Source organism: Vanessa atalanta, chromosome 26 (assembly GCF_905147765.1).
Source record: "Vanessa atalanta chromosome 26, ilVanAtal1.2, whole genome shotgun sequence".
NCBI lineage: Eukaryota > Metazoa > Arthropoda > Insecta > Lepidoptera > Nymphalidae > Vanessa > Vanessa atalanta.
Window position 1 is genome coordinate 2,839,064 of NC_061896.1, and position 13,030 is coordinate 2,852,093.

The following is a 13,030-nucleotide window of genomic DNA, read 5'->3' on the forward strand; positions in this document are numbered from 1 at the left end:
CGAATTCGTCGAAAACGCATGACTGTTCCGAAGAAAAGGTCATTTATTTTTCAGAATAATGTAATCACTATGCTATTTTGAGACTAAGCAGAACCATTTGGTGGATTTGATGAGAAACATAAGTTATTTTCGTAAATCCCACGTAAAAGAATATAAACAAAGCATAAATATGATATACGCGATAAAATGTTGCGTTCTTTTAGATTCAGCGATGAATTTCATCTTTGAAATCTGTAAATGATATCATATCATAGGTATTCGGTTCTATTTTGATCTTCAGATATTTTTAGCTTTGCCTATTAAAGATAAAAATATTTTTAAAGATCTCAGATCAGAATAACATTGATAAATAAAGTTTATTGCTCGATAAAAGACTGTGTAGATAATAAAAAAGTGTGGAGTTAACATTTGTTTATTGTCATGTAAGATAAACACCATTTTAAATTTGGAATAAAGGAACTATTGACTTTCTTATAAATTCTTCTCGATGGAATCTATATTCCGATGTATGTATGTATGTATGTAGAAAAAAGACAGATTATGAGGCTAAAAATAATAACAATTGGTAGATTTATTTCATATATTAAAGAAGGAAAAAATAAAACATGAATACTTAACTAAGTATAATCTAATAAATTTTAAAATAATCTAAATATCCATTTAATATACTTTTTTAAGATTTTAAATTAACTTGGTTATTTTTATTACTAACAGTATTTAAAACGGAATATTCATCATGATTTTTTATTTTTATTTGGTGGAGCTCGATATTTCGACATTGTCTACGAATGTCTTGTTCACGAGACTCTCGATCTCGTTTTAAATACTGTTAGTAATATACTTTTTATCGTCAAACAGATAATATAATTAGCTTTTTCTGTTATTATTGTATACCAGTACAGTAATGTATAGGAAATCTTGTCCCGTATTTGGAACGTATTGTTCTAAGTTACTTTTAATAGTTTGTACATGATCATCTGAAACTTGGAAAACATCAGTCGTCATCATTCGTCATCAGTCGTCATCAGATCGTTAGATCATATTGATTTGTAAAACTTGGTAACATTGGTCACTTTTCACGTGACAATTTTAGTTTTTCTTCTTTCTGTAATGTAATGGGGTTAGTCATAGATTGCAATTTATCATGGAGAGCTCAGGTTAACGAAGTCAGTAAACGTGTCCATTTCTCTCTGCATTCTCTAAAACGTTTGCAGAATTTCCTTCCTTTTAAAACAAAAATATTACTTGCACAATCCCTTCTTCTTCCCATCCTGGACTACGCTGATATCTGCTATCTTGATGCGAATGAAGAGCTACTTGACAAACTAGATAGACTTCAAAATTTGTGCATTCGTTTCATTTACGGTCTGCGCAAATTTGATCACATTTCTCAATTTCGACGTCAGTTAAAGTGGCTTCCTATCCGACTTCGCCGAAGCTTGCACATATTATCGCTTCTTTTTAATATATTAAACCATGGTAGCCCTGATTACCTACATGAGCGTTTTCTGTTTTGTCCTGCTCGTGAAAGACCAGTACGCGCATGTGTGGCGTCGAAAACTCTTGAGGTACCATTTTTTAATACTACTTCCTATGGTAACTCGTTTTCCGTTGTTGCCGCTCGCCTATGGAACTCTCTTCCAGATAATATTTTCCATAATAATGTTACGATAAAATCTTTTAAAATCAGAGTTAAGCAACACTTTCTTGCCACTTAAGTTTAATTTATTTTATATGTATGTATATATATTTTTTTGTATCTATGTAAATTGAATGTATATATATATTATAGATAATGGTATATATTAATGTATATATTTGTATTTAGTGTGTAATATATTCATTTATCGCTAAGTCTACTTGAATTCTATAATATAAAACTAATTGATATTGTACCTACACCATAAATATGTATTACAAATAATCTCCACTAAATTCAGGGTTTCTGGAAGAGATCTCTTGTTAGAGATATGTTAAAAATGAAATACTCGTTTTTTTCACTCGTATAATCACTCGTATTTTTAAAGATAAACTCACAAAAAAAAAACAAACAGAAATCTCTTCAATATAAAATAGATGATCTTGACATCGCGATTTAACATAATGCACAACGCCATCTATTCATAAATAGAAGAACTAAATATAACACAACATCCACTAATAGATGGCGGTGTCCGCCATCATTTAATAAAATCAATGTTAACTTTTTACTCATTCCGCCCACCAAGGACTTGCTCCTTTACACCATAATAAGTAAAATGATCTTATACACTAATTACAAATTGCAATAGAGTAAGTTTAAACACGGAAAAAAAAGAAAAGAGAAAAAAAAAACACACACAAACACAAATCACATTATAAATGGAGTATTACAACTATTTTTATAGAAACAAAACTTCCGCCCACCGTAAGAATGTAGTTTAAATCATGTAGGTTTTGTTAAGAGACACAGTTTACTAATTGGGCGCTTAAGCAATCCTCTTTTACATTTTAAGGTTACTACTCGAGTTACATTATCAGGCCCGGCATGTTTTTCGATTACTTTACCTAAAAGCCATTTGGCGGGTGGTATATTATCATCTTTAACAATGACTACATTACCTACGTCAAGTTCAGGCTTTTTACTACACCATTTATTTCTTTGATTTAAATTGCATAAAAATTCCTTTGACCATCTTTTCCAAAATAAATTAACCATTTTTTGAATCATTCTCCATCTATCTAAACCTGTTACATTTTTATCAGAATAATCTACATCATTAATATTTAATAAGGATTCACCTATTAAAAAATGACCAGGTGTCAATGGAAGAGGGTCATTAGGATTATCACTGAGAACACTTAAAGGACGTGAGTTTAAGCAAGCCTCGATTTGTGTTAACAAAGTAGAAATTTCTTCAAACGTCAAAGTTGTATCACCTACGACTCGCTTTAAATGAGCTTTAGCACATCGTACACCCGCCTCCCATATTCCTCCAAAATTAGGTGCACTTGGGGGAATAAAATGCCAATTTGTCGATTCTAAAGTCAACAAATTTACCATTTCATGTGATAATTCTGATTTAGCTCCTTTAAACATATTGCTAAACATGGCGTTTGCTCCAACAAAATTAGTTCCGTTGTCGCTGTAAAGATCGCTGCAATGTCCTCGTCGAGAAATAAACCTCCTAAAAGCTGCTATGAAACCTTTAGCAGTTAGATCCGACACGGCTTCGAGATGGACTGCGCGAGTTACCATACAGACGAACAAACAAATGTATCCCTTGTAGGATTTAGCTCCTCGTCCAGGCGAAAAACGTATATTAATAGGACCCGCGTAGTCCACTCCAGAGGTCTTAAACGGGCGACTAGGTTTTAATCTGGCTTCTGGTAACTGTCCCATCAACTGTGTTGCCGCCGCTTTAGAATATCTTAAACAAACGACGCAGCTTTGATAGTACTTTTTTACCATTTCACGTGCTCTCAATATCCAGAATTTACTCCTCAAGTAATTCATCATGAGTTGTGGTCCGCCATGGAGAGTCTTCACATGAGCATTAGCCACTATTAGTTGACTAAGATGATTCTTAGCCGGTAAAATAATGGGATGCTTCTGATCGTAGCTTACCTCAGATTGGCTCAACCGTCCACCCACTCGTATGATCCCATTTATGTCTAAAAACGGGCACAGAGTGTACAGAAGGCTTCGTTTAGCTACACAACCTTTTGTTTTTAAACTCCGTATTTCTTCCTCAAACTCATACTCTTGAGCTTGTTTAATACACAATTTTAAAGATTGTTCAATTTCATCTGGTGTTACAACTTTAGAAAATTCTTTTCTTTTTTCAAATGGTAGCCGTACTTTAAGAAATCTTCGACACAATGAAATCACCCTTAATAATTTATTTAATTCAGAAAACTTCACCCATTCAAAAGTTACCTGTTTTTCCATTACCATAAATGACTTAACTCGTTCTTCTTCGTTAGTGTCAATTACTTCGGGCTTCGTAACTTTAATGTTAAATTCAGATAAAAAATCAGGACCGTGCCACCATAGATCGTAGTTGTTCAATGCCATTGGCTTCAATCCTCGTGATGCGCAGTCAGCAGGATTGACGTTAGTTGGCACGTGTGCCCATTGCTCAAAATTCATTATTGTAAGGATGTGTGATACTCGGTTACTCACATACGTCACCCATCGATTCACAGGTCCTCGTAACCATGCTAATACAACGGTTGAATCCGTCCATGCGAACATGTCACTTTTGGGTATTTCCATCACTTGAGAAACTTCGTGTAACAGTTTTGCAGCTAAAGTTGCTCCACAAAGTTCTAATCTAGGTATTGATACCTCTTTCTCGATTGGTGCAACTTTAGTTTTGGCTGTGACAAGGTTTACGTATACGTTGTTATGTTCATCTATAACTCTCAAATAAACTACAGCTGCATATGCCATATGTGATGCATCGGAAAACGCATGAAGTTCCAGCTTACATTTTTTTGTACATCCAAGCCACCGTGGTATTAAAATATTCTTAATATTACGCAACTCATCCTTGTAGTGTAGCCACTCTAATAATAGTTTTTTGGGTAATTTATCGTCCCACTCAAGATGCTCTTTCCACAATTTTTGAATGAAAATTTTCGCTGTAATTACTACTGGAGAAATCCAACCAATAGGGTCGTAAAGTCTAGCTATATCTGATAAAACCGTTCGTTTTGTAATAGGCTCTTTGGTATCAGTCAAATTTACTACATACTCAAAATTATCTGTTAATCTGTTCCATTTAATTCCTAAAACCTTCATCATACCATCACTTTCTATTGTCAGAGACTTCACGGTGCTTACCTTATTTTGCTCAATATAATTTACAAATCGTTGACTGTTGCTACTCCATTTTTGCATTTCAAAACCACCAGTATTCATAAGCTCTGTCATTTCTTCGTAAATTTGTAAAGCCTCTGTCTCTGTTTCACACCCCGTCATCAAATCATCAACATAATAATCATTTTTAGTAATGTGCGCAGCCACTGGAAACTTATCCTTTTCCAGAAGTGCTAATGTCTGTAAGGTCTTAACTGCTAAATATGGGGCACAGGCCGTACCAAAGGTTAATGTTAACAATTTGAAGTGTTGTATTGGTACTTTATCATTAGATCTCCACAATATTCTTTGGAAATTAGTGTCGTCTTCATGGACAAATACCTGCCGATACATTTTCACAATATCTGCAATTATAGCGATTGGATGTTTGCGCCACCTCAGTAACAAATGACGCAAATCCTGTTGGAGTTTAGGACCTATCATAAGATCATCATTTAAAGACACATTGTTAACGCCTTTATTAGATGCATTAAAGACCACTCTGACTTTTGTCGTTTGCTTGTCTTCTCTCACTACTGCATGATGAGGGAGGTAGACACACTTAGGATTGTCAATATCATCATTAGGTACTTGTTTCATGTGGTTTAGTGTAGTATATTCTTCTAGAACTCTATTGTACTCGTTTGAAAGCGTAGGATTCTTACTTAATCGTTTCTCCAATGAAAGTAATTTGTTGATGGCTATATCACATGACTGACCATACTGACATTGTGGATTATTTGTTTTAAACGGTAATTTGACAACAAATTTTCCATCTTCTCGTCTTAAAGTAGTTTCTTCGTACAATTTCTCACATAGTTTTTCTTCTTCTGTTAATCTTTTCTCGATACTGTTCGGCTCATTTTCTATTTCCCAAAATTTTTTCAATAATTCGTCTTCTTTTACTTGTACATGTAAGTTTAAAACATTCTCTTTTACCGACTCTTGTTCTATTTTTCCCGACAAAACCCACCCGAATAAAGTATTTTGTGCTAGTAAATTCCCACGTGGACTCTTCTTCACTCCATTCTGCAAAATTTCTCCATACACGTCAGCGCCAAGTAATATATCAACTTTACCTGGTGATGAAAATTCTGGATCTGCAAGCGGTAGCGATTTTAGCTCAAGCCAGTCAGGTATACGAACTTCACGGCTCGGCAACAATGACGTTAGTGACTTTAATACATAAGCATTTACACAAACCTTTCCAACAGGTTCATAACGCGATTCAATTTCTACATTTACTGCATGTTTAATATTAAGATGACCGTCTCCCAAACAAGACACCTTACCATTCACATTTGTACGTTTAAGACCCAACAATTGCACAATATGTTCGCTGACAAAAGAGGCTTGAGAGCCTTGATCAAGTAATGCTCTGATGACGAAACAACCATTTTTAGATTTAGATTTTACCACTGCTGTTGCTAGTAACACGTTATATGTTTTTATATCTCCTCTTGAAAAATTTGCTACTACGTTCGTCTCTGATGTCGTTTCTCGTTCTCGTTGTTCAGGTTCTCCTTTATTTTGTTCGGTTTGTCTCAGAGTGTAATAGGCCTCCTTGTCTTCCTTCTCAAAGTGAAGCAAAGTGTGATGTTTTTTGCCACACTTATGGCATGAAGTGTTTTGATGACATTTATACACAGAATGTGTTGGCGCCAGACAATTAAAGCAAAGTCTTTTTGCCTGTGCTATATTCTGCCTCTTTAAAATTGGTTGTTTCTTAAACTGGGCACAGTGATAGACAAAATGTGGACCATTACACATTGCACATGTCGCCTCTGGTGAAGCATTTTTTACTTCAAGTGCTGTATGAAATGACTTAGTCTTTACCGGTTGATGTGATGATCTTGATTGAATCATGGTTTTACTCATTTGCTTACCAGTTTCGAGCAATTCTAAAGTTCTGAATCGTGTTTCGATAAATTGTTCCAATTGAGACCATTTGGGTAAATCATCTGTAGTTGAACTTACATAAGTCTCCCACTGTCTTAGTGACTCGTGATCCAATTTAGACACCACTAGATGTATTATAACCGGATCCCATTGATCAGTGCTAATGTTCAGATTATTTAGAGCTTTCAGACAAGATGTTGTTGTATCTAACAAATGTTTTAGTGCATTTGTTGATTCATGTAGTATTAATTTTTGTCCAAATAATGTCTTCATAATCGCGTTACAATTATATTTCTTATTGTTGTAACGTTTAGATAATTGTTCCCATGCTTCTTTATAATTAGCTGATGTAGTAGGAAAATTTCTAAGTAGCATTTCGGGTTCTCCTGATAAACTGGATTTTAAATAATGCAGCTTCTGAACCGGAGAAAGTGTATTATTCTCATGTATCAATGATAAGAACATATCATAAAAAGATTGCCACTCGGTATATTTCCCAGAAAAGTGTGGAAGCTGTATTCTTGGTAATTGCACCTCGGAATTAATAAGTTTAGAATTAGCTGAAGAACTTTCTCTCGTGTCCATTGAAGATGTTCCAGAGAGTGGTTTTGCCAAAGCAATGTATTCTTTTAAAATAGATTTGTATTGTATGAATAATTCTTGAAATTGATCCTGCATATCATCTTTGAAATATTTTAACACTTTTAAATGTTCCTCCGTAGCTTTAGTAATTATTTCAAGATGATTTTGGCTAAACACTTCTTCCAATTTCTCCAAAGCTTCCATTCTTGCCACAAGATAACTGTATTTTGCTCGTGCCTCTTGATTAGCTTTCTTAAAATTGCGTTCGGCTTTAATCAATTGATCGAACAACTCTTGTTGCCCTTTTATTAACTTCTCCATGTTTATTTTCAATGCAATAGCTTACAATTATAAAGTTTGAATTCACTATAAATGTTAAAGTTCAATCAAATTATTATTTTTTATAAGTTCACAGTATTGCAAATTACTCTAAGTCCAAATCACAAAAATTTTACAAGTCCTTATCGCAACATCACAAAATTTTACAAGTCCAATATAACAAATAATTCTAAGTCTATAATATCACGAAATTTTTACAAGTTCAAACTGATTTAATGTTTTTTTTTTTTTTTTTTAAGTCCACTGAATACGATCACGAAATTTTTGCAAGTCCAAACTAATTTAATTTTTATAAGTCTAAAGACTTACTTGTAAAGTTCACTTTCCTGCGTATCCTCAGTTCTCACTAATCACTATTCACTAATTCACTTTCCTTCCCGGGTTTCGGCACCATGTTAAAAATGAAATACTCGTTTTTTTCACTCGTATAATCACTCGTATTTTTAAAGATAAACTCACAAAAAAAAAACAAACAGAAATCTCTTCAATATAAAATAGATGATCTTGACATCGCGATTTAACATAATGCACAACGCCATCTATTCATAAATAGAAGAACTAAATATAACACAACATCCACTAATAGATGGCGGTGTCCGCCATCATTTAATAAAATCAATGTTAACTTTTTACTCAGATAAGTTATCCCTTTGTACACAATTTTCATTTATATAATTTTCTGTATACTCTGTTGGTACATAAATAAATAAATAAATAAATAATGTCATTAAATGACACAATTAAATACAATTTTAGGTCACAGTTTTTAATGAGGTTTTAAGTGCAAGTCGATATATTTTTATTTTACATCACTACATTGCTTGGTCTTTGGAATAGTGTGAATAGTCTTCGTCCGCGCGGAGTTTTTTTTCTGACTTACATTACACGCATACTAAAGCCTCATTTATTTTTTTATAAATATGGCTTTATAAATGTGATATAATTATTTAAATCGATTCATTAGTGTCAGAGCTTATCGATTACAAACAAACAAATCTGTCTATTTAGTAATATTAGAAAAGATTAGTGATTAGATCCTCCAGTTCACCTATTCGGGAGCTGAGATGGTTCCGTAGTAAGAACGCGATTATTTTAATCGACTGTGGATTCAAACACAGGCAAGCATCACCGATTTTTTAATTGCTTAATTTATATGTAATTATGTATTATAATTCATCTCGTTCTCGGGGGTGAAGGAAGATATGTTGTCGTGTCGTATGTGTCTAATTTCAATAAAATTCTGTATTCAAATGCTTATCCACTAACACGCATTGTAGTAGTTTTAAAGAAAACGCTCAACCTTTCCCTCAAAGGGAGATGATTACCTAGATTTACCTAGTCGGGGTTGTGGTCTCCATTTGGAGGACTTTTTTTGTTCATAAGTTATCGGCCTTTTGAACGACGCAACTGAATAGAACTCTTCCACAAGTTAGATACATGTTCTTTTTTTTTACATTTGTTTCTGTAGTCTTGTACTACCGGTAGATTTTTATACATTGTTCCAACTTTGGCAAGCATCCAACCACTTCCAGTCAACGTAGGTAACATTGTTTTCAAACAAATACTTTAATACTTTCTGTCCGTATTGTTTGTGTTGTTGTTCAATTTTATATTTATGAGATAAATCGAGATTTATGAGTGAAATTTTCCTCTCAACAAAGTAACGATTTGTTTTATTATATAAAACCAATGGAACAAACTTTATCAACAAATTTCAACAACTGACTCATCAAAGAACTGACGTTCAAAAGACTACAGACTCGGATTATGAAAGAAATAAAAAATGATCGGTAGTGCGAAACGACCCGTCTTATATTGATACGCCAGAAGTGCTGTCACTTTAATGATTAATTTTAGACGTATTGACAAATTGTTAATTAATACACTTTACCGAGAGTTTTCTTTCGCTTTAATAAAACATTAAAGTGAAGCATTAAGCTTCACTTTAATGTTTTATTGATTCAATTACGTCATATTATATATATATTTTCTTGTATATGGTTAATTATATAATTCCAAAAATATAAATTAATTTTCTTGTTTAAAAATTAACACGGATGAAATATTACGCACTACAAAATATATACAAGAATCGAGCTAACTTTATTATCTTGGTGTGTGTGACGCACACGTGATGCACGTTACGTTTGACAATCGCCAAACGTCATACTACTTCAGTAGTGTGCGTGCACTAAGTGACCATCTGTTGGCAACTATAATGTTTTCATCTTTGACTTGTCATTAGCATTAGCAGCCTGTAAATTTTCCCACTGCTCGGCTAAAGGCCTCCTCTCCCTTTGAGGAGAAGGTTTGGAGCATATTCCACCACACACACACCATACACATGTGGCAGATATTCGTTGAAATTAGACACATGCAGGTTTCCTCACGATGTTTTCCTTGACCGCCGAGCACGAGCTGAATGATAAGCACAAATTAAGCACATGAAAATTCAGTGGTGCCTGCCTGGGTTTGAACTTGACTTGTCGTAAAAACAATCAAACAAATTTTGTTAAAACTCGTTTATCGATAAGATAAGCACAACAACTTTAAATTGCACAAAGTCTGTGTTTAACGTGTAACGGGTAGCATTGGTACTGCATATTACCGGCCATTATTACTTTGTCACTTCAGGGAAAACGTTCAGAAATGGAACGGAACGTAACAACACAAAGAAAATAATATTTTAAAAACGGCACGGGCGTTAAACAGCAATACAATACAATTATTCATCATGAAAAATATATAAAGTTTCTAAAGCTGTACATTGTACATATTTTCTACAACATTAACAGTCTGTAAAATTCCCACTGCTGGGCTAAGGCCTCTGCTCCCTTTGAGGAGAAGGTTTGGAGTATATTAAACACACGTGGCAGAATTTCGTTAAAATTAGATACATGCAGGTTTCCTCACGATGTTTTCCTTCACCGCCGAGCACGAGGTGAATTATAAACACAAATAAATCTCATGAAAATTTAGTGGTGCTTGCCTGGGTTTGAACACGCAATCATCGGTTAAGATGCACGCGTGACCACTGGGCTATCTCGGCTCTCAATGTACACATATATAAGCGCTATACCACTAACTTATCACGAGAATGATTTCAAATCATGAATGGTTACTCGTTTCATGGCGAAGTTACGCACTAAGAAAAGTTGTTTGGTAATTTTGACTTCAAATGGGAGGGACAGCTTGAAGGCTGTCATGTAGTCTTACGAAATAGATAACTTCACTCCTTATTTTGTCATGTAACAATATTATTTTATTTCAAATTTAAATTGTCAACGTTTTAATTTATGAAAGACATTTCATATTAGTGATGAAAAATAATAAATTACATTTATCATGGAAATAATATTTTTTTCTTATTAATAAGTCGATTATTATTACTTAATTTGAATTAATTAATTGCACACATTTAAAAACTATTTTTAATTACGCCAAAGAAATAGAACTTCTCACTCACGTACAAAAGTACAATGCTTAGTAAGTATTTTTCTCGTTTAAAGTCGGGTAAGTCAGTTAGTCAAATATATTTGTACATATATAGGAGATTTATTTTATCATGTCGTTCTTTTTTTTTTTTTTATTACTTCAATATTGAAATGTGTAAAGGTACGAATTCATACGGATTGGCGAACAGGCGTTAGTTTTTCATGTTCAATATTTTTAAATATACCTTTGATTTTTTTTATTGTTGACTGAGCTTATTCATTTATTATTTACAGAGACTTGGTACATTTAAATATATCAAGCGTTTTGAGGACATATAAGATGTCTGGCTTTGTAAAGAATACTCTATATTATGTGGTTTGGTTCGGCGAACGAATTCAGGGTTAATCCCATCTTGAGATTGATTTGAGTCTGGGTGGAGTGAAGCGTACACATACATTTTACGTTCTGATACAGTCGGCGTACAAACACTATCATTCAAAATATTGTATTAATACAAATTTCAATTTAAGTTAAAACAATTCATTGATTTCCATTCGAAAATTCAATGAAGACGTACACAGACATTTACAAAACAAAATTGCTTCGAATGTGTTCTATGTTTAATATTTTCTGGCGTCATATTAGTGGCATTAAAATTATCAAATATTTTAAACACTAATCAAAAGCGTCGGTTTTTACGAAGCGAGTTTTATAGTTTGTGCTATGCTGTAAGTATAGATTCGTCCATGGATAGAGTTCGATCTCACTCACAGATTTTTTCTTCTTATAGTAGAGTAGACGAGAAACGTGGGCCTGATGGTAAGTGGTCACCACCGCCTATAGACAATGGCGCTGTAAGAAATATTAACCATACTTTACGTCGCTATTGCAACACTTACATTGGGAACTAAGCTGTTATGTCCCTCGTGCCTGTTATAACATTGGCTTACTCAACCTTCTAACCGGAACACAACAAAACAGAGTACTGTTATTTGGCAGTAGAATATCTGATGAGTGGGTGGCTTACAGACGGGCTAGCACAATACCCTACCACCAAGTGTGAATTAAGTATTTTATTCAAATTAAATAATAACACCTCACCGTATTTCGAACCTTTTAAAGCTTCAGAAAATACGCGTACAGCTTTGAATTAATCTATCAAAAGTAATTACACTAAGTGTTCTAATAAGATACGAAATTTTCATCTCATTATAAGTGATATACTTGTTTGTAAGTAGATTATGGACTTGCGAACTTGAATTTGTAATAAGCTGAGAAATAGACGTTGTCATAATTAGCCACCTTGCGGTGCTTCCATCTTAATTTATCTCAGACGAATATTTGACGAGGATGCTGTGTACAACGTCATTATGACTATAAATGTTTTAATTAATTATTTTATTTGAATTCTATAAATTTGAAAATAATGAAAATAAAAAAAAAATCAAGTAGGATTTTACAAGCACTTTTGAATCGTCATTTAACAAACTATATTAAGTGAAGCTACCACCGGTTCGGAATGTAGATTCTACCGAGAAGAACCGGCAAAAGAAAGTAATTACTCTTTTCAACCATTTTAATATGAGTATGTCGGTAAGGTACAATTTTTTTTTATATATCCTGCCTAGGAATCAATAAATACCAAGTCCATGCTTTTTTATTTTTAATATTACCTTATATTGAGTGAATATGCTTTCTTTATCAATCGACTTATTCTAACATTATTATTATTGTATTATCCTCCTTAAGACCCAATCAAATTAAAAAATCAAAATATACTTTATTCATGTAGTTTTTGCAGTCACAACAACAACAAGCAAGCACTTTTGAGTCATTTAACAAACTATTTAAAGTAAAGCTACCATCGGTTCGGAATGTAGATTCTACCGAGAAGAACCGGCAAGAAACTTAGTAGTTACTCTTTTTCAATAT

At 33.4% G+C, this 13,030-nt stretch overlaps 2 protein-coding genes across 2 annotated transcripts in view; one reads left to right on the forward strand and one right to left on the reverse strand.

Annotated features, from left to right (window-relative positions):
• The window catches only part of LOC125073870, an 80,569-nt gene extending 72,924 nt beyond the window's left edge, over positions 1–7,645 (reverse strand). The window contains exon 1 of the mRNA XM_047684952.1: positions 3,041–7,645. Coding sequence (XP_047540908.1) covers positions 3,041–7,645 — 4,605 coding nt within the window. The remainder of the gene's footprint in view (positions 1–3,040) is intronic.
• Positions 1–13,030, forward strand: part of LOC125073912 (sex peptide receptor) — a 309,093-nt gene that overhangs the window by 42,889 nt on the left and 253,174 nt on the right. The gene's annotated exons all lie outside the window — the stretch shown is intronic.